Source organism: Trichoderma breve, chromosome 2 (assembly GCF_028502605.1).
Source record: "Trichoderma breve strain T069 chromosome 2, whole genome shotgun sequence".
Classification (NCBI taxonomy): domain Eukaryota; kingdom Fungi; phylum Ascomycota; class Sordariomycetes; order Hypocreales; family Hypocreaceae; genus Trichoderma; species Trichoderma breve.
In genome coordinates, this window is record NC_079233.1 from 1,473,414 (window position 1) to 1,499,167 (window position 25,754).

The 25,754-nt window shown below is 50.7% G+C and overlaps 4 protein-coding genes across 4 annotated transcripts; 2 read left to right on the forward strand and 2 right to left on the reverse strand.

Moving 5' to 3' along the window:
• Positions 1-8,221: 8,221 nt before the first annotated feature.
• T069G_02694 (fungal specific transcription factor domain-containing protein) lies at positions 8,222-10,579 on the forward strand (the record flags this gene model as incomplete). Its single annotated transcript, XM_056169904.1, has 3 exons — positions 8,222-8,816; positions 8,891-8,977; positions 9,060-10,579. 3 exons carry the CDS (start codon positions 8,222-8,224, stop codon positions 10,577-10,579), a joined length of 2,202 nt encoding a protein of 733 aa, XP_056030796.1.
• Positions 10,580-12,056: 1,477 nt separating this feature from the next.
• Positions 12,057-13,217, reverse strand: T069G_02695 (uncharacterized protein; the record flags this gene model as incomplete). The annotated part of the gene is made up of 2 exons (XM_056169905.1): positions 12,057-13,098; positions 13,144-13,217. 2 exons carry the CDS (start codon positions 13,215-13,217, stop codon positions 12,057-12,059), a joined length of 1,116 nt encoding a protein of 371 aa, XP_056030797.1.
• Positions 13,218-17,027: 3,810 nt separating this feature from the next.
• Positions 17,028-23,043, forward strand: T069G_02696 (ankyrin repeats (3 copies) domain-containing protein; the record flags this gene model as incomplete). The annotated part of the gene is made up of 5 exons (XM_056169906.1): positions 17,028-17,083; positions 17,166-17,397; positions 17,456-17,509; positions 17,580-17,891; positions 17,953-23,043. The coding sequence occupies 5 exons, from the start codon at positions 17,028-17,030 to the stop codon at positions 23,041-23,043; spliced, it is 5,745 nt and encodes a 1,914-aa protein (XP_056030798.1).
• Positions 23,044-23,358: 315 nt separating this feature from the next.
• On the reverse strand, positions 23,359-25,138 carry T069G_02697 (major facilitator superfamily domain-containing protein; the record flags this gene model as incomplete). The annotated part of the gene is made up of 5 exons (XM_056169907.1): positions 23,359-23,575; positions 23,671-23,768; positions 23,832-24,121; positions 24,183-24,874; positions 24,957-25,138. 5 exons carry the CDS (start codon positions 25,136-25,138, stop codon positions 23,359-23,361), a joined length of 1,479 nt encoding a protein of 492 aa, XP_056030799.1.
• Positions 25,139-25,754: the final 616 nt, after the last annotated feature.

Here is a 25,754-nt window from a genome sequence, read left to right on the forward strand (position 1 = left end):
TTGGAAAACCAACACGGTACTGTATTGTATTTTTCCTTTAGCAGTGCTACTCTACTTCGTAGGTACAGGCAGGTACCGGCTGCTAGCAAAGAGTGAGACTGCGAGGGAGGAGAAAAATAAAAAAAGACGGGAGAGGCTCGGCCAACGAAATGTCCTGAAACCGCCGCCCTACCACCTGAGCTTCACAGCCCGTGATTTTTAGTGCCTTGTCCATCGTCATGAGCATGAACGAACCGCGCTGGCTTGATACATCTCCTCACCGCATTTTTTTAATCTACACCTTTTTTCTTTCTCTCTCTATCTGTTCTCTGTGTGGTCAGTCACCATGACAGGCGTGTCCCGATGCTAGCCTAGTTTCGCTCCCACGTATCATGTCATGCGAGATGAAGCAAAACAACTAACAAGATGCTCTGTCGAGATTAGATTGGACGTCTCCCTCCTCCCTGCACGCGATGACGTGCTGCGATGCCATCCATCCGCTTATTCGGCTTCTTGAGATGTGATCAACGGATTGGCTTGGGCTTGGCATCAGAAATCACGAGTAAGGGCCGTCTCATGGGAACGAAGAAATCCCTTGCGAGTCCTGAATCAGGGCATGGCATACGATGGTCCGCCACGATCTAGAGCCTCGCTTTAGCGTGCGATTGCGGACTTTGCCGCATAGAATTTTAATACTACCATTTTTTTTGTATATGCGTTTTTTTGGAGAACGTCGTAGGATAATACCCATTGGGAAAGGCATCGTCGGGGAAAGGGAGGGGAGAAACAAGGTCATACGACGAGGGCAAGCTTGAAAAAAATAGAGTGCAAAGACAGACTTGGTAGGTCTTTTTGTCGGAGGATAAGTTCCTTTGAAGGATCAATGGCAGTCGTTCAATACGATGTCTTCCCATGGCCTCGGGCTATTAGACGGTCCGCGGCTCCATGTCAGTAGGGCGTCGACGCAGGCATCAGGTATGTAATGTATGTCTCAAGGTTTAAACAATGGTCTGCTTGGCAGATGTGAAGGCATGGCATTGCTGACCACTGCACGTACGTCTACATGTACAGTATACGGGCATATAAGCGCTATGCCAGCAACCTTTCAGAGCAACATTGAAAAGATGTCCTGTAACAGTACCATACAGTTACAGGGGAGACTTCACATGCCCGTCGCCCCGGATGTGTCAGGGCTTTTTGACAAAACTGAGAGATGATAGCCGGTTCGTGAAGGATGCAATCAGCCATCGTCCAGAATATAGTAGATACCTGCAGCTTGCCGTATGCGAACGCATCCAACAATGTACACTCCCACTCTCCGGAATCCGTAGACTCAAAATCACCAGGTTGCAAGTGCCTTGCTGAGCAACCTTGAACAGCGCCCTTAGCAACCTTGAACAGCTCTTTAGCCTGCCACTCCCAACGCCTGGCATTGGCCGAGCTGTCAAAGTGCTGGTGTAAGCGCCAGCCTAGTCGGTTTGCTTGCTCCTCTGAAGCTACACTATGGCCGCCACGCCGTTCCCCGAACTTGGTCTTGTTTGATTGATTTTCTTGCCACCGAAGATTTGGCATGGGCTGAGCGGTGCGGCGCGAGGGCGGTCCGCATGGTGTTTATCCGCCGTTCAAACTCAAATATCGTCGGTGAGTCTAGAACTGGCCGCTCAATTGCCCAAAGGAGGAGACATTGGGCAGCCGGGCTTGAATTGACTTTTTTTTTTACCCCAAAATCTATCATTACGAGGATTAAAAAAAAAAAAGGCTGTGAGATTCCTCTCCCCCCACCAGCTACTGTATATGGATGGATGGATGATGGGGCTACCATTGATGATGTACTGCCTCATGAACGGTGAATGGGCAGCTGGAATCGAAAAACTGCGCCCGAGTTGATCAATCACAACGGCGTGGCCACTACTGGACGCCGCCATTATGCTACTCGCAATGCTAAGGGGGATGTAAATTGCGAATTCGTCTCTTTTCACCTTTTCACTCTTCATCTTAGCATCGTCTGGTAATAGCGCTGGCGCATAATGCTGCCCCTAGCAAGTCACATGAATGCCAGCACTCTGCGGTCACTCGATTACCGCTTCTCTGGAAGGGGAACAAGACAGCAGACGGATCCTCTTAGCAGAGTTAGACCCAGAGGCTAGATGCCACCATCGGGTGCCAAGGTCAGGGTTGTTACTAGCGATTGCTAAAAACCAAGAGCCCGGCGTGGAGGATCAAGTCCAGTTCTTTTTTCGTGTCCATGTACCCCCAGGTAAATCTCCGTACCAAAGCCCACTTAGCCGCCTGGGACAATGTCACGTATTCAAATCCCAATTGCCAGCCTCATGGCAGGCCTAAGCCTATTGAAGCGCAAGGGCGGTCTTTCGGCATTGTTTTCTGGGGCCAGATGGTTACACAGGGGACGGAGGTTTCGATGCTTTCTTTGTGCCATCGAAGCCGTGTCTCGAAATGTTCCTCGAATGCGGGGAGGCAGAATGCCTGTGCCACCAAGCAAGTCCTATAGCGTCCTCGGTCACAACTGATTTTCGAGAGAGACCAAGGAGAATGTGAGTATATGGCTGTCTGCATGTGAGCGTGCGAGTGTGTGTTGGGGCGAGAAGGAGAAAAGAGAGAGCGAAGCCCGGCATACAGCTGGCTAGTGGAAGGATCTGTCTAGCCTACACTAATCGATTGAAGCAGTGCTCCGTATCTCCAGCCAAAGTGTTCTTGTTTAGCTTCATTTTATCAGTGGCAAGTTGAAAAGGGGAACATCGTGTCAAGGGAGCGTCGATCATTAGGCCTTGTGCGTGTCGAAATTAGCACTGCTGGTAACGCTAGTTTGAGTATCTCTTCATGAGTGGAGATTCGAAGCATACTAATGTCCGTTAGTGATCACTTAGTATATGGTCTGGCAGCATATGAGTACGAGTAGTGTACAAGAGTTGAGGCCAAAAAAGCCCGAGTCATCTTCTCCTAATCTGGCCACTCGAGGTGCCCCTCCATCGTGGCTTTTTCAAGGGCATTGAGTCGGGATGAGAATTGACATACATAGATAGTACTTACAGGTCTATTTACCCGTAGGGCAATATCGGGGAATCGTCTCATGTGACCGTAAGAATCTCGTCTGAGAGGTGGATTCGGCATAGCCAAGTCTTCACGGAAAGAGTATCCATTCCGGGAAGCCCGACAAGGAGTCAACAGTCCAGTATCATGTTATGTACGAAGGAGTCCGGAGCAGCATACTAGATAAGCACGCAACACTCCTACATACGAGTACAGGACATACCACAAGGTTGTATGGGATGTGATTGATAACCTGTCACTTGTGCTCCTTGGTAATGACACCTACCGGTATGCTGCGGCTTCTGTTTCAACATCTGCCGTTGCTTTTTCCATTACTCCCCGACAACATACTGCGGCTGGCAGGCGGCAGCTGTCCACCTCATGGCGTGACATATCCTTCGTTGCCAGCGTTGCTGACCTTGGAGCTCGGTAATGCAGCCGTCTACTGGTCGAGCGAGCGTGGAGAATAGAGGCTAAATCTGTAAGCTGGGGAGAGAATTGGCGTCAAAGGCTGGCTGGTTCCATTGGGCGTGCCGGAATTCGTTGCAGCCAGGTCTTATTAGTAACTAGTACGAAGTAGCAGCACCTTGCGAGTTTCGAGGCTCTCTCCGTGGGATTAGTACGGAGTACCCAGGCCACAGTACTAACACGATCACCGTCAGGAAGCTGATGACTGCGGGGACCAGATGATGGCTTCAGCCGTTAGCGTCTCTACACGGTCCGTTGCGCCCGCTTCTAAACAGTCGCTAGTTAAACTCGCTGGTGAATCTTGAGGCACGGTTCACTTGGGAGGGGCGTCGTTTAGTCGTCCGGAGAAGTTGTCTCAGCCGTGCCGTTTGGGATGAGCGGCTTATACGGATGGATTGCGGACGCGTAGCAACGACTCTCAATGACAAGATGCTTCAAAGGTTCTCTGACCTCGAATTGCTCGTGGGACATGCTGTCTACTCTACTGAAGCAGCGAGAGTAGTATATCGACCAGTCCCGTACAACACATAGCGAGCAGCGTCGGGCCGGTGTGATATTGCTGCCAACATCACGATGTTATCCACAGGTATTCCGTGTTAAATACGTACGAATAGTAAGCTCTTCCATCGTGTTGGGCTGTGTCCTCAGCTCAGTTACCCATAAGAGAAGGCTCCTCTTCCTCCTCCCAGCGTTCAGATTAGTATACAGTATAAGTCCATGTAGTCGTGGAGACGGCTGTTATCGTGCCTGGATTGGACCGGGGTCTGGGCTGTCGTCTTTTAAACGGAGAAACCGTATTCGCTGCTTTTGTGGACAGGGTTCAGCATTGGCCAATCTCCTCGTTTGCAGAACAGCTGCGACTTCCGAGCGGCCAACACAGATCAGTCAGCCCCACGCCTCGTGGGGGTTTTGCTCGGAGCGTACCGTCTTGATTTAGCACAAGCAGCACCAGGTCTCCTGATGGCCCTTCTCCGCTCGATCTCGTCTGCTAGCTTTGAATGGGCACCAGGCGTGCGTATTGTAGGATTGCCTGTATGTCCGAGTACAGTGGGCTCATGGGGCTTTGTTGAGGCGGCTGATAAGATAATGATCTACAGACTGGAGTGTTCCTCGTGGAAGCCAGCGTGGACCAGGGAGGCTCAGCTCAGGGGCTCCAGTCTGGTACGGATCGTGACCTCGTACGGATACGCTCTCATTTCGTGCACGGTAGTTTTGATCACGCTCGAGGACAGGCTGTGACGTGGTGTACATGTACATATGTACGCGGTGCGTAAGAGTCGATGGAATCATGACCTAGGTAGATATAGCGCATGTCAGTGTTGGCAAAGTCGCTGTAGATGTAGGAGTAGTTGAAATTGCCAGAAGAATAATCAGAAAACCCAAGACACTGGTAACACAGCCTCCAGGCACGGGTACAGCATGCTGCTGATATTGCATTTCGGGGAGGCTGCTTGATCATCATCCCGTATGCGCCGCACTTGCTTGCCTTCCAGGTACAAATTAAACCAAATCACTAACCTTTCCGTCTGCGCGATGCAACGCTCTGATCGTCCTGGACCCTCTGGTTGGCGGCAACGAGAAGCTCCGTAGCCCGGAGACCAGCCTGTTTATGACTTTGGCCCGGCGGTAATATGAGAGGGGAGAGGCCCAACTTACTGGGCCCCTGGCTAGCGCCTATGGGAGAGAGGCCACGATGATAGTGTCAACTGCTGGGCGTACATGTCTGTACAGAGCGATTGCAGGTGCTGGAACGAGCAGATTATGTTCTTATCATATCAGCCAACTAGGCCAATTAGCAGCGCGGGAGTTGTCTCGTATGAGCAGAGGCATATAACAGATATGCGACTATGTACATGCGTGTACGTGTATGAGTGATCGAAGAAGGCCTTGCAACTGGAGGATGTTACGAACATTGGTGGACCTACGAGGACCAACTGCTACAGGCACGACGCCGAGCTTATCGAATGGAAGGCAAGTTGCTGCTGCTGCTGCCGCTGCTGCTACATAAACCCGAGCTGTACCTACATGTACGGAGGAGTCAGTACTAATGTACGGATTTACGGTTAAGTTCAGTGCCCTGAAGCGCCAAATCTCGTGCTAATGCTGCCTTTCCTGCAGTTGCTTCTGAGGCACCTACAAGTTAGCAGGTACAAGCAGTACTTGGCACAGTATGTAGAATCCTCCAGTGCAGGAGTCCTCGTACTGTACTGTCCGCAAATCCGACAGCCTGAGGCAGTGACTGAGCAGCCTTGTGAAAAACCCCAATCATCAATTCCCAAATCCTTCCGAGGAGGGCTTCCCTTTGACCTCGACAGACCGAAGAATGAAGGGAATAAACGACGAGACGGCCATGATTCTTTCTCGTCAACTCATCACGCCACGACCTGCCAGGGATTGCCGCCGATTACTGGGTCGCTATTGAATTAGCTCCGAGCTCTAGAGGAGCCATCTAGTGCCATGACAGGGCACTCAATTCAGCCATGGCACGGGTTGGCCATTTCTCGGCGACGATGGCCTAATGATAGCTCTCCGGAGTATACGAAGTACTCGTACGAACACAGCTTACGGCTGTTGGTATACATACCTCGAAACAGCATACGGCACGAGCAGGATGAGTACGAGTGCAGATATCGAGCCATGCAGCAGCGCCGGACAAAGCACGACGGGCATCAATCCCTGTCCCTCAGTAGTGCCATCAGTTAGGTGCTACGACAGAAGCATCTCGACTCGGCTTGGCTGAAATCGTTACGCCAGCAACAGCCACACGCGGCCAGAAGAAGGAAAAAGGGCAAAAATAAGCCAGCCGCTAATAAGCTAATCAAATCCCATCAAAGGCCATCAATCTGTCGGTCTGGGCCTGAAACGATGCGCCGCCGCTTCAACCAGACATCGGCCGGCCTGTCTGTGTCCCTGCCTAAAGGGCACACACACACACACACTTACACCTACTCGTACACACACACAACGGCAATGGCGAATGGCTTCCGAGAGAGTGTGAGGAGACAGGCGAGAGGACAGGACAAGGAAGCATTTCCGCCGCCGACGACGACGACGATTATGCGCGCTGGCTGCTTAAACAACGAGCCAAAATGCGAGTAGGGCTGCAAAGCAAAACTGCGGCGGGGACGTTGGCCCGCACCCCCCGTCCACAAATCATGTCCAGCTACCTGACACACCCTGGACTGGCCAGCAATGATATCATGATACAGGACGCTATGTCGGAAGCAACCTTTCTGATGCTTGTTCGCCGCAGAGTCTAGCCGGGGGGTTGAGGGGACTTGGGGGAGGTCAGTTGTGGACAAACGGCCTACTGTACTCGTACTGCTTGTGCCTGCTCGCACCGTCACGCCTCTCCCAGACACCGCGTTGCACGTTGACGGGCCAAAAGATGGCGTCAGCAATGGCTTCCCCATATAGCGTGCCACATTCCCGAAGCACACTGGGCGTCAAGGTCCTGCAACCCATGCTCATGCTCTTCTCACCAAAGGCCGGCGTTGAATCTCGTTCCCTGGACGCAACTAGCCAGCAGTCCAGCCTCAGCTCCCAGGCCAGACTCGCAAGGGTCAGCTCTGGAACGAATGCTTGGTGCTTGACTTTAGCACTATTAAGAAGCTGGAATTGTCCAGCTAGGCGGGGTCTCCTGAGAAGTGAGAAGAGACAAAAGACACCACGACGAGAAGCAGAGGTGCAGTGCAGGGGTGCGGCACGTCCCTCCCCCAGCACTCGCAGCTCCAACTCGGTACGAGTAACGAGCAGCAGCTTGACCCCTACCGACCAGGCTTCTTGTACCGGGGAGTACCTCCACGTCTCTCTGCAGGGACTGGCTGGCCGACGCTAGGATAGGGAATGTGTGGGTTTAGAGGTGGAGATGAGCGCCAAGGCCTCGACCCCGTCTAGATGTCATCTACTGCTCCTCCCATCAACCAAATCCTAAGCCCAAAGCTGGCTTGTACCCCCATCACAATCGTCTGTCCACGGGAGCGACGGCACAACAGCTCTTGAGTCGTAGCAGCATTAGGGGAATAACGGCGACTACTCGCACATGTATCCGTACAGAGCCCAGGCGAGGTTGCGATTAGCTTCGCGCTTTGGACAATCCCACACGCCCCTTGCTTGGGTGGTGTGTTCCCAACCTCATTCAGGCCTGGGGGCCAAGATGGACGGCTGTGGGGGGGAAAGAGAGCCCAAACAGCGATTGACGGATGGTTCTCATGAGAGGATCTTATGTATATGATTTAAACGGATGCCGTTTGGACCTGGACCCTGTCTCTCTGGCTGGTCGCCAAATAAGACCTCTCCTCCACCACAACCCCTCCATGCCGCCCAATCCTTACTTCTCTCTGCTCGCCACGATCTTCGCTTGCACCGTGCATCTTGGCCAGCTATCCCTCTGATCGTCTCCAGTGCCGATGTCGATGAATTACCCAACGTGATACTAGCACGAACAGCCACTCAACCACTCCTGCCTGACGGGCCCTCCACCCTTGAATTTTCTACGCCGGCCGGCGAAAAAGAAAAGAAAAGAAAAGTGACAGAGCACAAAAGAGAGAGAGAAGAGCTTTTGTCAGCTTCAATCGCTGTTGATTTCTGCCTCTCAAGCCTCTTTCTCAATATCTCTCACCTCCCCCCACGCCTTACTTCTCTCTCCGAATAGCCTATTTCACGTGCCGACGCTTCTTTTCCGAATACCAACTTCGATTGGGCATGTGCTTGCTATTGACGTGTAATGGAACATACGCTCGCCATCGTGACGAACGAAGACTTTACCCAGTCAGACGATAACAGCATGTCCCCCGATGAAGGATCCTATGATGGGATGGTGTTGCCATCGCCGTCTCCTACAGAGACAGCGTGGAGAGCAGGCATTTCCACGGCACCTCTTCAGATGGGGCAGCTCTCGCCGGTGAGCTCCAATACCGACGCCAACCTAGACAACTCGTCTGTCCCGCCCATGGCCCATCATTCTGCATCGTCGTCGTCCTGTGTAGACTCTTGGAACCCCAGCTATGCCAATCCGGACGAGGGCGAAGAAGATTGGGACTGGGAGCAAGGCTCTGAAGAAGCACTCGCCATTCCAAAGCTAGAACCGATCGACGACGATATCAATTTGGAGGATGTAATCGCAGCCCCTCTGTCGCAAACGCCGCCGAACGAGCTGCTCGGAGGTCCCCAGCTCAAGCAAAAGAGACCCCGTGGACGACCGAGGAAACATCCCCTGACCCCGATAGTCAGTGCGAATAAAGTGACCAAGGGCCGCTCCAAGACTGGATGCATCACCTGTAGGAAGCGCAAGAAGAAGTGTGATGAGGCAAAACCAAGATGTACGCAGGCTCTGTTCGAATTTCATAAGGCATCGTAGTCATGTACTCACGCTAACATATGGCTGGATTAATAGGCATGAACTGTGAGAAGAACGCCGTCGTCTGTGAGGGATACCATGAAAAGCAGGTTTGGAAGAGCGGCAGGGAAAGGGCTGAAGAGGGTACGTTGAACCAGATTTGAAAGCAAAGAATCTGGGCAATAGCAACACCACAGCTTCCGAGCCATCTAACTAACCTTCACAGTAGAACGACAGCGATGGGAGAACCTACCCATTATAACCATGCAGCCCATCTTTCATGGCGTGGAAACCACCGAGGACAAGATATTTTGGAAACATTACGTTAACCACTTCAGCAATGTGTTGACGGTTGAAGGAGAGGCCAAGAATGCCTTCAAGGACATCATACTGCAACTCGCCAATCGGCATCAGGGCTTGATGCACTCGATCCTTGCGGCTAGCAGCAAGCATATCGACTGGGACACGCCTTATGGCATGAAGATTCTTCAGAACAACCCTTCCACGAGCAAAGAGACACTGGAGCAACGCTCCGAGTATCACCACGACGAAGGCATGAGACGGATGTATGCCGAGATGAATGAAGAGACGGACAAGAACGACCCTGAGTACAAGACAATTCTGGCTGCTCGGTACGGCCAGATGATGTGCCTACTCCTTCAGACTCGAGCCGAGGGCAACCCGCGAGGGGACCACAGAGTTCATCTCCAGGCGTACAAGTTCCTAGTGCAGCACTCACCTCCAGAAGATACAAACTTTCTCACCTTCATCACGGAGTTTTTCCAGTATCACATTTATGCCGACGATCTCTTCTGGTACCCTGAAAAGAAGACGGAGCGCCTCGCTTCGGAAGATTGGGAGCCGACGATGCCTATTCATCCTCCACGCCTACTGGGAGTCGCTGATGGGCTATTTCGCCACCTTTCCGAGATTACCAGCATTCGAAACGCAATCCGTGTCAACATGGCCAACGCTGTCGACCCCCTTGTGGACTACACGAGTCTGTACAAGGCTGCTGAGATTGATGCCGCCATCAGGGAGTGGACACCACGCTGGCCTTCCGGCGACAGCCGTGATCGTGTCGGGCTGCTGTACAAGCAGATGTTATGGGTCTATCTGTTCCGGACGATATATCCTCCCTCGGCCCTTCCTGGCCGTCGTAGCACCATTGGCTCACTACCCACGGTTGTGTTTTCTTCAATGCCGTCGAACCCACAGCCGCGACGAGCTTCGATGGCTGCGGCCATTGGCACCACGGCTGCTTCTCCGCTCATGGGAGCGGGCAACCCTTTCTCCCGTTCGAAGACCACGCACAGCGCTCCATCTACTCGTCATCCCTCAAGAACTAGCTCTATGCACGAAGGAGATTTGCCATCCGAGGCACAGAGACAGCGGCCTTCATCTCCGCCACCCGCCCGTCGACCGGCACAAGATGACAAGCGGATCACACTGGCAGTTGACGAATCGCTGGGGCTTCTGGAATCATTCAAGCCCTCGGATCCATCACAGACTCTCCTTTTGATCCCATGCCTGGTGATTGGAACGGCTTGCTTCGAACCCGACCAACGATACCGCATCAAAGCAGCCGTCAGGGCAGTGCGAGGGTATACAGGCTTGAAGAACTGCGATCGCGTCCTGGAGTTGCTTGAAGAAGTGTGGGCGCTCATGGATCAAGGCGACTGGGTGGCTGTTTGGGATTGGCAAAGGGTCGCGAGGCGAATGGGTCTCGACTTTCCCTGCACATGATGAGGCCTACTGATTTTGCTCTTTTCAGCGTCTTTTATCTCATGGCGATTTTCTACTTTCCTCTTTTTCTTCCTCTTTTCTTTTTTTCGAAGAGTTTTGATTCTACCAAATCATTCTGCTTTTCTAGAAAGTCCCGTTTCCAGTAATGGTTTCTCTTTCATAAAAGACTCTTTAAATCAAAAACAAAAGGTTCACAGCGCCGAACTCTTTACAGCATACAGCATATTATTGCCGTTTTTTATACCAACGGCCCCAATATCCATATACGTTTTTTTATCGCGGCGTCTAAAACATTAACGGTGTTTAACGCCGCAGTCATCCTATCTACCTTATACTTAGATAGGAAACTAGTACCGTTAGTCCAGTCTAACAATCACGATTAGATACTAAGACCAGTATCGCACAGAAGAGAAGGGGAGGAAGGGGGCCTTTTCTATTTTTCCAGCAGTTTCTTTCATATTTCGTATCGAGGATGATGGTTTTTTTCACGGCTGGGGGATTTGGTTGTTTGGAGTTTCACGGAACAGGGTGGTAGCATGCCAGCCATGCGGACTGAAAGTGCTTCATTTATCGCACATGGCCTGGTTCAGGAGGGAGGCGGAGGAAAGGAGGAGGGTGGCTGGCCTGGGGGATCTTTTATTGTCTTTTTTTTTTGGTTCTTGCTCTTGTCCACGGCGTTGTCTCAAAAATGTTGGTTCCCTGTTCTTCATCCTTCTGTTTCTGCGCTCTATCTACCCCCATTGGATTCTGGGGGTTCCCTTTTTAACTGTCGTTTGAGCCGAGCATTGCTTTTTGCTGCCTTAGAGTTTCGTTTTGCTATATATTTACCTAAAAGGAGGTGGTTAGATGCGTTAGATTATGTTTGACAGAGGATGATGTCGATAATCCCTTCGTTTGGGTTTCTGCTTTTCTGTTAGAATTTAGTGTTATCCGCTATGCAGCTTTTTTTTTTTTTTTTGTTTCCCTCTATTCATAGACCTTTGTGCCTCATTATCCCCGTTGTCTTGTTAGAATCACGACTCATTGTAGCTCACATAGATAGCTTGATCCTTTTAATTATCAATATGTTTCTTATTCCATCCTAGGTAGTGCGTATACGTAGGAGAGTGTCCCGGCTCAGCCGAAATACCTTGATCAATCCCAAAGCTACCAAATCCCAGCAAGCAAATTCCCGATCCGTCAAACACATCAAACGTGACTCCTAGCGAAACGTGAAAAAAAAGGAGAAGAAAATGGATACACGAATAAGAAAGGAAGGGGGGCAAAGGGAGAAGGAAGAATAGAAGTACTAGTGATACAACGCCCCCCTTCCAGAGTGTTTGTTTACCGCCGTAGACCGAAATTATCTGCGGTGCTGTGTGTCCTTTGCCGTTTGCCTGCCCAAATTCCCAGTCTGAAAAGACAAGAAAAGAAATCAAATCATACATACACTCGAAGAGCTAATAGAAAGATGATAAACCCTCCCCCAATTCCCTCGTTAGTCATCTCGTTTGTCAGTTTCAAAGTAAAATTTGCCTAGCTTGTCGCCTCCTCGACCTGGGCTGCCCATTCCCGATGGTCCTGCCCTGGACTCGCCGCTATCCAGTCGTTGCATGATCCTCTCCGCGGTTTCCCTGGCAGGCTGGCGGCCTACGGGAACGGGTCCTCTGAAAGTTGTGTCGACGAAGACGTCTTGGTCTGGGGTGATCGGGTTCGTGGACGGCCCGTCCGTGGCAACGCCATCCATCATGCGAGCATGCTGGCGCTCCTGGATGGCTGCAGCGCTCATTGGCGTGTCGCCGCCGCCTCCCGACGACATGTACGAGTCTCTATCTCGTCTGGCGTCGCTCATGCCCGAGTTGGTCCGCTCGAGACCCCATTGATATGCGGCGCCGGGAGCCGGACGGCGGTGGTAGATGGGCCCGGAGACGGTGCTGCCGGCACCTTCGCCGAAGCCGACGAGAGACGAGCCGTCGTCGCTCATGCGGTCCTCGAAGCCGGTCGAGTGGGCGCCCATGCCCTCGAGATCCTCGTCCATGGCATCGTGATCGACGCCAGTGCTTGTGACGGATCCGGCCTCGCGGTAGTTTGTATCGGTGCTCAGGATGTCCTCGTCGCGGTCACCAATCGTTCTAGGATGGCTCTCGGTAGCACTAGCGGTACCGACAGTGCTCATCTTGGTCACGGCAACGGGCTGGCCATTGCTGTCGAAGTAGGCGGGTGTCAGGTGCTGCGTCAGCGGGTAGTTGGGCGGGAAGCCGGCCGTCGACGTCGGCGTCGTCTGAGGCGACAGAGACGAGGCGCGGCCGGTGCTGGGAGTCTGTTGGGGCGCTCGCAGCGTCGACACCCGCTCGAGCCCGGCCAGGCGCGAGATGCGGTCGGCGCGCTCAGCCTCGAGGCTAGTGGCGGAGGGGTTGTGCTGGTGGCCGCGGCTGAAGAGGCCCGTGTGGAAATGGCCGCGATGGCCGTCCTTGATGGCGGTCGTCGACAGGGCCGACAGAGACGTGGTGGTGCTTGTGGGCGTGCCGCTGGTTCCCGGGCTTGTCAGCACAGAGCTTTCTGAGCTCTAGGAGGACGCAACATACGGCATCTCCGACGGAGTCTCAGGATTGGACTCGGGAGGAGGCAAATTGGCCAGCGCCATTGCCGTGTCCGACATGGTGGTCGTCTGTTGGGATTTGCGATAGGGCTGAAGGTGGGAGAGCTGCGATCAAGAGCTGCAATCAAGAGCTTGATGGAATCGAGTGCGCAATCTCAGATCTAGACTCTAGACGGACCTAGATCTGTGAATCGTGGATCTTGTGGGTGAAATGATGCAGGCGATGCGAAGTTGGTGGAATCGCAGGAGGATGGAAAGGTTGAAGGTTGAATGCGATGAGGTTTGAAGTTCGAGGTTCGAGGTCGAAGGTGCATGTCACCGGGACGTTTCACGCCACCCTTTTCTGGTGGTTTGGGTGGGCCAAGGCGTCCGGATCTCTGGCAAGCTTCGCCTTTGACTACAGCCTTATGCCAATGTCACTTCAGTCAGTGGCACAGCGTCTCTTTTGCTGCGTGTTGGTTATTTTGTGGCTGCAAAGCGCTAGTCCATGCCATGAGCTCGGTTCGTGCTGATATCAAATCAGTGCAGCTGGTCGAATCCACGTGCATTTATACTGCCCGCGTCTGCCTGCTTACATGTATCTACCTGCTATTGGACTAAGATGCAATTACAGACAAGATACATGTGATTGCTCATGCAGTCATTCTCGTGATATAGATTATGCTGTGACGAACATACGACTACTATAATAGCTATTATGCAGCTTGATAGCCGCAAGCAGCGTCTCTTAATCTCGACTGTCTCTTTGAAGTGCCGGGATGAGAACCCCAGAGGCTGTACGCCCATGACGTAGTTTCCGCCAATTGGTGGTTTGAGGTCTGACATTTGGCTTGAGCCGGCCAAGAACTAGCACCAAATATCAGGTCTATGCATATTGGGGATTTGTGCATGTTGCGCTCAAACATGCTGCAAGTAGCTATATTTTTTATCGTTGTCTTTTACTTGATACTTTTTCTTCTTCTTCTTTTTCTCCATTTCCGAGCTTCCGATACAAAACAAAACCCTGTTAGTCATTCTGCCCCATGTAAGCAATTGTAGAGCATTTATCCGAAAACCTGGAAATGTTATTTCATCTAGGTTGCATGTACTTGATATAGGTAGGTAGTTGAATGAGGGGAGCATCCCCAGGATCACTGATGGCTTCCAGGTAGCGGACATCCATAGCTTCAAGGCCTAAAGTCAAGACGAAGCACTTGAGGTAGGTGTATACAATGCAAGACGAATATAGATGATGGCTGAGAATTGCTTCCATGCTTGAATATATTTTGCAGGCTTGTGTGTAGACTTGTAGCATTCGCAGAAAAACGCTCACAATGTTTTGATAACCACGACATCCCATGCCCATAATTCATCATCATCAGATCAAACAAGTGTTGCCCAAAGCCACACGTACGCCAAGCACGCCGCCCTCCCATATTTTCAAAGTACCATAAAAACGCCTCAAAATTCGCAAAATGTCTTCGATGCCCATTCAAAACAAACAATGGAGCAATCTGCTAACACGTACTAATACAAAAAAAAACATCTCGCAAGTGCCTACAGAAACACCATGCCTCCGCTTATGAGCACAAACGACACACTGAGGAGTACAAATCCGGGCTCCTGCAGTATGATGTTTGTCAACTCAATCTTTAATCGGTGTCTGTCCATATTGAAAGAGGACGTCTTCATGGAAGATGGAGATGATTGTGCGGAGGCATTGAACGTAGATGATGAATTGTCGTGATATGTCCAACTGTCGCCTCGCTGGCCATGAATGGCCGTCGCCATCACTTCGGATGAGACGGCGCCATATTCAGCGAGGGCTAGTCCGATGAGGACAAACAAGAGAGCAAGATGTTTAAACAGCCTGAAAGCCATGTTGTGTAGTTGAGAGAAGAGAGTAGGTGGTTTGTGTTATGGTGGCTGTGGTATGGAATGAAGAGTGTTTTCCCCCAGCTGAGTGTCTCTAGTTGCGTGTAGATGCAACGACACAATGTCAACGAGAAGATATATGTAGATATAAGACAGATGAGGATGGATAATGGAAAGAAATATATTCGCGTAGAGAAGGGGGGCAGACTTTCTTCTTGTATCTTTCCAGACAATGGATCGAGAGATAAGCACCAAGACGGGAGGAGAAGATGGCGTCAACCGCAGCGTCGACGAAGGGAGAAGAAACGCAATCAAGACACCATCATCCGTCCGATCCATGCATCTTCGGAATCAGGGATGCAAAGCTGTTTATGAATAAAGACAGCAGCAGAGATGCTAGATATGCAGCAATTGCTAGTTATCTGGGGAGGGGAAGCCGGTTTCTGTTATCATGGGCAAGGCCAATCGAACCAATCTCAGGCACGGCGTGTTAGTAGGTTTCATGCATACCAAAAGTAAAATGCAGGCCATTCCTTGGCTAATGCATATCAAAACAAGCATCCGCTCGGCCTGTAGGATACCATTGCTTCGCCTTTGTCTTTTTTTGATTAAATTTTGACCGGGATGGAGGGTTTCGAGCCGTTGCTTCCGTCCAATTGACTCGTTGGACATTAGTCAAGCCAAACCTTGAAATCGGATGGTTTGCCATTAGCACCTCCCTGGATATCACGGATATGCTGTAGCGTTCGCACCTCTTTGCACCATTAAGTAGATATTTTATTTATACTTGTCCATCTTGATACACACTCGACCTTTAATTGCTTCCATTCCTCCCGGTTCCTCCTCAGCTCGGGGAGGTGCCGCTACCATTGCGATACGCATCTCATCCGCTCTCCATGCTCCGGCATGGATGCATCAATGGATTCAAAGCTGCACGCAAGCGGGGTATTAGAGCGAAACTCTGTCGAGTGATTGTCAGATTCAAAAACCCGCACATGCAGGTTCCAAGCGCTAGCTGTGCCAGCGTCGCATTCATGCTGGTAGAGTCACATACGAGTGCTGTAATGCTTCCAGTCATTTCTCACCAGCATCAATCAGTTTGAAGCATGGAGCTTGGATGGACTGGATTTAGTGCGATGGAGACCTGCAACCAAGAGCTACAACGGAGCTACTGCTGCTGGAGCCAATGCCAACACCGCTAATGCTCGTCTCGAACCGCTAAAGCAACCTCGTTGACCACTAAAAGCCTGCTTGCTGCAGCAGGTGCGGAGCCCCGTCCCGACAGTCTCGCCTCCGTCTCGCTTCATTCTCTCCGCCTTGGACGCTTGCTAGAGCTTCGTATCGCCGTCGGCTGTCGCTCAAACTTTGGAGTCTCGACTCTGCACATCATTCCGTCGCCAGAGACACTCGATTTCGCTTCCCCTGGATCTGGAACGCACGAGCCGCCGTCAGACAAGGCTGACTGGACATGTTTTTAGCTTTGTTTGTTTGACCTTGGCTTTTGACTATTGATTTTGATTTTTTTTTGTTTCTTGTTCCTGGTCATCATCCTCGTCAGCCTCTCGTTGCAATATCAACTCTCTCCGACTCATACATGTACCTGCGGCCGGAGGAATATCAAGTCATCGAATCATTCCCCCTTCACGCTGATCTGATACCCGCCGCTTCCTTTTCATGCATGGATGCCTTTCTCTGCCTCAAAGGCCGCGCGCTACAGGCAGCTAGTCGACAAATCCATCATGCAGCCAATAGCAGAGGGCTGACTGCCTTCTGGTCCTACCATAGCTTTTTCAGCTGGAGGCTCAGCTAGGCATCATCGTCAGTCATGCGACTGGCAAGCGGCTCTTTCTTAGCTTGTAAAACAAACACCTGTGCAAGGGCATAGCAACTCGTCCTACCTCAAGCTGTCTTCTTAACCGTTCGTCTTCTGGAGAGCATCGTGACTGTTCATTTGCCTTTTGCTTTGCTCAAGGCTCAGTAAACACATACTGTGGCAATTATCCGCAGCGTATTGACATGGTGCATTTCAACCTGGAACTGATATGGCTCTCCCGCGCAAGCCCGCACGTTGAGTGAGTGCCTCGTCGATACAGCCTTGTCTTGGGCTCGCGTGCTCATGATATCGCGATATCGTGGCTAACCACATTTCTCAAGTCTCGTCTTCGTCCATGGATATGGTGGCAATCCAGAAACTACATGGCACGACGAATCTACAGGCAAAATATGGATCAAGGACGAAGAGTTCATCACTCGCATAAAGAGGCCGATTCGCATCTTCTCCTTCAGCTATAATGGCGACGTAGAGGCAAACCTGTCATCATCCAGCCCAGCCTTCCATGCAAGCGATTTGCTTTGCTGTTTGGAGCAAGCTCTCGAGAGATCTGCAGTATGACTCTCCATGCTTTGTGAATGACTTCGAATCACTTTCTTACTCTGTCCACTAGGGAAGACCCTTGATATTCATTGCCCACGGCTTTGGAGGCATCATTGTGAAGAAAGTCAGTAAAAAACCATCCGCTTCTCACATAAGCCGATCAAGTGATTAACCCTGCTGTATTGTATCTGTAGGCGATCCAGCTGTGTTTTATGACACCAAGCTATCCGCGGACTAAGAACGCGCTGGCCGGGGTCGTCTTCTTTGGCACACCACACGCCGACACAGATTCCGAAGCGCTTCTCCAATCAGTCAAGGGGACTATAGACACTTTTGGCCCAAAGGATGGAACCAGGAGTGAAGACGTCAGGGAATTCGTTTCCATCGTGAGCCGCATCAACACCACCTTTATTGCATGCAAGCCTAGTTACCTCAGGCTGCTGTCCTTTTGGGAGAATCTGCCCTCAAAAATCGTTGGCTCGAGTACCGACTCTCATAAGGCTCCGGTGAGTCTACTCAGCATCCTTGATAAAGCAACCAAGTATTTTCTTACTGATAGCCTCATAGGTCATTCCTCTCCAATGCCAGAAAGAGAAGCTACAGGGAAACACAGATCACATAATAGAGTGCAGCCATGAGGAACTGCCTCGGTTCTCTAGTATATTCAGCGACAGATTCATGCAGTTTATGCAAATATTTTCCCAGTTCTTGGTGGACACGCTATCAGAACGCACCGTACCTACTTTTCCCGCCAAAATCCCGCGTGCACCATCACGGATTTTGGATCGCCCATTCCCGATTGAAGAAATCCCAGGTATAAAGAAACTTGATTATCCAATAATTAAGCCTCGGCGAAGGATTTGGAAGGTTGATGACGACCTTCAAAGCCGTGACCGTCAGAAGAAGGAGGAGGAAGAAACCGCCTCCAGAGAAAGCTTTCTACGCTCACTAAGCGGCTGGTCAGATGTCAATTACGGAAATGAGCTATATGTTGCTGCTGGCACATGCGAATGGTTCAAGGATGGCACCATTTACAAAAACTGGCTTACGGATCCAAAATGTGGCACAATCTTTTATATAGGGGCTCCCGGACATGGAAAATCACACTTAGCCCGTGCTGTTTTTTCCCATCTCAAAACCTCAAAGCCTGAAGATGTTGTTATGAGTTATTTCTGTCAAAAGGGGGAAGAGAAGCCCGCAATTTGGGAGTACTTCACCTGGAAGCTGATCAAAGAGTGGCCAGACTGGTTTTTGCATGTTCCTATCCAATTTCGCCGCAGCAACGATGAATCCAGTCCTCGTCTCGACTCATCATCCTATGCCGAAATATGGACCGCATTTCGGAAAGTTTGCTCACCGCGCACAATATATCTAGTCGTGGATGGACTTGAGCAAACGCCTTCAGCCAATTTCACTGAATTTTTCGCCTTGATCGAGCACTTGAGGCAGCCGATCAATTTGGGACCGGAGAGCCGCCCCAGCAACCCACTCGACATGCCGACAAAGGTCAAGCTGGTCATAACGAGCCGATGGACGGACGCTACCTATTCGGCCTCAAGTACTACCTCATGTTGCACTCTACCAGATGAGGATCTTAGAAAAGACGTCTCCACATACTTGAACAAGAGGTTCTTGGCTATTTCCAACTCTAGGCAGAAATCAGACCAAGACTTGATACAAAAGATCAAGGAACGAGTCATCCAAAAAGCAGGAGCTTATTGGCTCTATGCTAAACTTGCGGCCGACGAAATTGAGAGATTGTATAGTTTGAACCCGGTCCAAGAGATTCAAGAAGATTACATTCCAACCGAGTTGGCACAGCTCTATGAGCAGAAGATGCTGCCTTTACTGCAATCCGCCAATAATAGCGAAAGGCATCTGCGTACAGTTCTTACCTTGATAGCCTCCGAAGGCATTGGCCTCGCTTTTTCTATCAAGCAACTCGACAGTATTCTAGAGTGCTTGTATGGTCATGATGATATGCCGGTGGAAAGCCTTGCCAAATCCTTCCAACAGTACTGCGGAGACTTGTTCTGGGTCAGCCCAGCCGACTCCCTCATCTTTTCTGTTCACCCTTCCGTTCGAAGCCATCTAAGCAACTACCTTTCCCTGGAACACAGGCAAACCAACATGGCTTTCATTTGCCTTACATATCTACTCCAAGATCGATTTTGCGACCGCCTGCCTCTCGTGTGGACTGATAGAGAGGGTACCTCGGATAGAATGGCCAAGACAGCTGCGTTTTACGGCTTTGCGTCTCAATGTTGGCTGACCTATCTTCCCAAGTTGAAGACACTCAATCCTCAGTTGGTTCCGCTGCTGCAAAGATTCTTGTCCCCCGGCTGCCCGCAGTACCAGACGTGGCTTCATTGGAAAGCATGGCTCCTCAGCGAAAAGCTCCAAGAAAAGGCTCTACCGGCCGAGGATCCGATCATGGCCATGGTTCGAGAGGGCTGCCTTGCCGTCATACAGCATTTTTTCCCGGCCTCAGAATCTCCCCGTGCTCCTTGGAAGAGTAGGCTCGGAAGCTGGACTCGATATGTGCCATTTCCAAACGCTCAGCTCTCTGACAAACTTACGGGAAAGTGGCCGGATATCACAGGACTGCATGGCCATACTCTCCTAATGGCTGCAGCGCTTAGTGGAAACCGAGGTATGGTCGAGCACGTCTTACAATGGAATGTCGACGTGAATGCGCGTGACGAAGGTGGAAGGACGGCCCTCACACTTTGCCTTACCTCGGATCGATTGATGGGTGTCAAGGCCCAAGATCAAAATGTATACGACGTTGTCGAAACACTCTTACTCAATGGAGTCAATCCAAACATATGTGACCAACACGGCATCACGGCTTTGCACGTTGTATCCGTTCGCGGCAGACACGAGCTTGCTCAGCTCCTGCTCAGGTTCGGTGCGTTGCTCAACGTTACGGATATGTGGGGGATTACGCCACTCGAAAGGGCATACTCTGCCGGAAACGTTGAGCTTGTCAAGTTGCTCATGGACTTTGGTGCAGACACTGAAGCATGGATGCTGGGTGGAGAGCCACCCCTGACAAGATGCATATTTGATGGGAAACTTGACATGTTCAATGCGTTTCTTCCATACGCAGATATTAATCAGGTCACTATGATTGGGTTTGCACCAATTCATCTTGCCAGCGATGGCGCCGACAGGATAGAATTTCTTCGGATACTGCTTACAAGACCAGGATTGGATCTGGATGCTGTCAGCTCACTGACCGAACGTTTTCATGTCAAACGTACCACAGCTATTGGATTTGCCATCAATAGTCGCAACTATACGGCGCTAGAGTGGCTTCTGGAAGCTGGAGCATATCCTGGATTGCTGCCCATGGTTAGTGTGCCGCCACTTCACGATGCCGTTATTGTTCAAGATAGGTCCATGGTTGAGCTACTACTATTCTATGGAGCATCGGTGAACGACTTTAGGCGCAACTGGTTTCCATATACTGCTCTGGGTCATGCCGTGGATCTAGGCCTGGAATCCATCGTGGATTTACTTCTTCAAAATGGCGCAGATGCTTCTATCGAGGAAGGCTATGGCGTCGTCGCGTTGCTTGAAACAGCCGTGACGAGGGACGGCCCTCCCATCCCCAAGATTATAAAGAAGCTGTTGGAGTCACGCCATCCTCCTGATGCCAATTACTTCAAAGAAAACGAAGACCACTGTATTATAGGCGCTGTTGATCAAGGTGATGTTGAAACAGTGTCCATTTTGCTGGAGCATGGAGCAGATATGAGCATCTATCTCAACTCCGGCGATAGAGTATCGCCCTTGCACAAGGCAGCCAGAAAAGGCAATGTCGAGATGTGCGATATTCTGTTGAAGCATGAACCGAATCTTCTCGATCTTCAGCTGGAAAAGGGGTTCATGGTTGAAACCCCCTTGAATGCGGCATGTCACCGCAAGAAGAAGGAGGTTGTCCGCTTTCTCCTGGATAAGGGCGCCAAGGTAGACCTGGTCAGCTACTACTACAAGGAATCACCTCTATTCACCGCCTGCGATGTGGGAGATATGGACATTCTCAAGATGGTTCTGGAAGCTGCGCCTCATATGATCAATGTGCCTACGGTCTACAATTCCACCCCGCTCTCATTTGCTTGCAGCCATGGGAATCTCGACATGGTCAAGCTATTAATTGACGCTGGAGCAGAAATGTATCTTCCCAACGGCGCTGGCACTACAAGTGCGTTCAGCCGGGTCTTTGATGCCAAGGGCGATAAACCTTTTAAAACTCTTCAACTGTTGCTAAACAACGGCCTGGACCTTCATGCCGTGGATAATGAGACTGGGCTTACCGTTCTTGGGTGGGCCATAATAGACGCCGAAGCAAGGCACGTCAAATGGCTTCTTGAGCAGGGTGCCGATCCGCTGCGTGCTCAGAGGGGCCCTGGTGGTGAAGAGACGTGGCAGACAGCCATCCAAGTTGCTGCCCATACGAGCAACAAAAACATCATGCCCATTATAGATTTGCTGCTCGAGCCGCGCTGGGGCTTGCGGGAACATCTAACTCACAGGGACTATCAAGGAGGTACTCTTGTGCCTGCCCTGGCCCGGTCCCGAAAAGGCATGCCAATTGTATCTCGCCTCATGTCCGCATGTGACACCATCTTCAAGGAGACTGGTAATGACATCTTCTCCGCCATCATGGACCAACCTAGCCACTCCGGGCTCACTCCCGTTGACTATGCAATGGGCATTTTCGATGCCAAACCCGAGGCGTTGCCCCACCTGGACAAACTAATCATTGCTCGAATAGATGAGCTTCTTGCTGGCCCTCGCACGATGGAAATCCATCTTCTCACGCTGGATTACGTCGCTATACTCCTTTTTGCACATGGTGGATACGACGCTGACGCCAGGGTTTTGGCCGAGTTCATACTCACCAGACCTCAGGTTCGATGGAATGACGATGATGGATATTACATGGGCTCTGTCGCCTTACAGCAGTGCCTCGTCTGCGACAAATCCATTTACGATCCTTACATCTACTGCACCCTCTGCGAGAACTCGTGGTGTTCAGAGTGCAAAGACAAGGAGGACACAATCAGTCTACACAAACACAAATTCTTCCCCATGGAACTTCGCAAAGATCTAGACATTAATGCACCTGACATTCAAGGAATCCTAGAGAGAATACACAAAGAAATAACATCCAACTTGGCTTCCATTGAGGAACAGCCACAGCAAGGTGGCGAAATGCTCACCGGCAACTCCCCAATACATGCAGAACCTCCTCCTCTCGCTCCCGCTCAAGCCTCTCTACCGCTCGCCACGCTTCACGCCTTCAACTTCCTAGCCATCACCCGACCCATCTGGACGCCTTTCCTCCCACTCTCCCCTTCCGCTCAAGCCCTCGTCGACCCATGGCACGCTCTGTGGTCTCGTGAATACGAATACCGCCGCTGGCGAAGTTTCATGGAAAGGAGAAGCATGAACTATGAGAATTCGGCTTGGAGACGCTTCCAGGAACTACAATACCTGAAACGGGGGTTCACAAGAGCGTATACCGATGGAGAGCGGGTGAAGCAGGATTTAGTGCTCTGTGATATACGGCGATTGTTCGATGACAAGGCTGTGGTTAGGCCAATGCCGCCGAGGAAGTGGCCTCCGGTGGTGAGGAAGAGGCAGTGATGATATACGACGTTATGATGAATAATCTATAGCTTTGGAATTATTTTTGGTCTTTTACAGCATAGCTAGGCATTGGATTCACGTGTAATGCTAGTTTTGAATTTCGAGACAAGTTTCTGTTGCGCTATACTGAGGATAAAACATCGTAACGTGTGCTATTTCTATCATAATAATTAAGCTATTCCATAAGAGGTTCTGGGCGAGTAATAATCCCAAATCTCATCACAGTAAATATGTTACTGCAAGTAAGAAAAAAAAAACAGGCTTGACCAAGGCATTCATCATCTATCCAGCGTAACAGTGTCGTTGTGCGCATTAAATCGTGTATCTGAAGTGAGGGCTGTCGTCGCCAAGCTCCTTAAGCTCATCATCCGGGAGCCCTTGGTGCTCTTCGCTCAACTCCCCAGCATCGCGATTCTTGTTCGCCCTCCAGAACCAGAACCAGAGGAATGCGTAAACGCAGGTGCCGAAGCCAACCATGCTGAGGGAGACGGCGTGGCCACGGATGAAGCGTGGTTTATCAAGCGCAGGGCTAGATTGTGGTGATTAGCTCAAATATTGCGCGTAACTCTCTGTCAAGTGTACAAGATGTAGTGCATGTACAGAGAGATGGTTTGGGGAACTCACTATATGAAGGCGGACATGATTCCGGATGCGTTGCCAAAGGTAAGTTGCATACCTGTGGCAGTCGTTCTCTTGCCGTATCGAGGGGTGTTATTCGGTAACTGTTTGAAGATGTTAGTTTTCTCCCCCTAATAGATATCCTGAGGTGTATAATAAGAGCTTACCCATGCAATTGGAAGACCGACAACGACGTAGAGTCCACATGCGACAAGAAAACACCCAAAGTAGTGTACTCCAGGTGACGAATCGGACAATAGGACGGCATATCCAACAACGCTTATCATGCCAAAGATGACGCAGAACACTCCTCTCATCTGCAGCCGATCAGACAGCATGGCTATGCTCATGTATGCCACTGCGCCTAAGAAGTAGCACGGGATGGTGAGAAGCTGAACTTGAGCAGTGGTCCATTCACCAAGGGCACTAATAATGGTGGGCAAGAAAGTTGAGAAGCCTAGAACATGATTAGCCAAAGATTTTCCTCTTTTTTCATCGTATTCAGACAGGATCCATACCGTAGAGCATGGTATCCACGCCAAACTGGGCAAACGAAAAGGCCCAGACCTTCCAGTCCGTAAAGGCCTTCATCATGTCTCGTCGGCTAAACTCGCGGCTGGATGCTGTATTGCCATAGTCCCGCTTGTGTCTCTCTTCCATCAGGACTTTCTCCTCTTCAGTAAGAAAATACGCAGAGGGCGCATCATTCGGCAGCGCAATCAACGTGACTACACCAAGCACCACGCTTGGAATGCCTTCAATGATGAAAATCCAGCGCCACCCACTCATGCCGCGAACACCGTCCATGTGTCCAATGCCATACGCCAGCAGTCCACCGAGAGCGCCCGCAATGGCAGCACTGACAAAGAGATATCCTATTCTCAAGGCAAGCTCATGCTTGGTGTAGAAGAAGGTGAGATAGACGCTGAGACCGGGGAACAAGCCCGCTTCGACAACTCCCAAGAGCAGACGGCAGGCAATGAGTGAGCCATATGATTCCACTAATCCGGTAAGAGTCGCAATGATGCCCCAGGCCGTGACAATGAATGCTATCCACCGTCGGGGGGTGAATAGCTTGAGAACAAGATTTGAGGGTACCTCGAACAGGAGGTATGTGACGAAGAGGATGGAAACGGTGACTTGAAATTGCTCAGATGAGAGGCTGAGATCCTCCTCAAGGCCATACAGTCGAGCGTTGCCAATGTTAACTCTGCAGCCAGTCAGTAATCTCCGCCTTCTCTTCTGTACGCCTCCAAAGTTAAAGATGAAGAGTCGAGAGTGGGATGCCTTACCTGTCCAAGAAACTAAACAGATACAAGGCCATGACAAGCGGAATAATGTAAAGGTCCAGCTTCCGCACCAACTTCTTCTCATCAACACCTTGGAGCAGCGTCTCATTGTCTGACTCTAGAGCGGCACGATCTTGCAACTGCGTCCTCTTTTCTTCCTGATCTTGGCTGGGCACCATCCCCATTGTGATCTCTTGTGACGCCATCCTTGATGAGAATCCTCTCTCTTCCGGTGTCTCTGCCGGTCAAACAGCGCCCCAATTTGTCACCAAGGAAACCAGAGGATCTTGGCGTTCCCTCGGAAAGAAATGATTACCTCGAGAAACTAAAACAGCCGGTCGGGAAGTCAAAGACGAGCAAGTCTTTCTCCTATAGGTCCCCACCCCGGATCCTTTCGTCCAGCCACTCGCAGAAGCCGAGATGTCTCAGAAAGACAAACAAAAAAAAGGAAAACCCGCCGGGGCCTCAATTCGACATGGTTACAAACAGTAGTATGTAGTAACAATGTCTCAACACGGGCCTCGGTATTAGTAATATCTCTTCACAAAAGTTGTACTCGGTAATGAACAAAGTGAGGCTGAATGTTGTGAAACACAAGCAAACAAATGTAAGAAGAAGAAGTAGAAGAAAAACAAGCCGAAAGACCGAGCGTCGAACAACACAAAAAGAGTCACAAGTTCGTGACCCAGAAAAAAAACCTGCCTAAGAACATAGAAGGGAAGGCACTCTATAGCTTAAGGTAGAAGCGAAAATAATAAGTGGCGTGAGTGGCCGTTCCGCGAATCAACTAGCGTGCCCGCA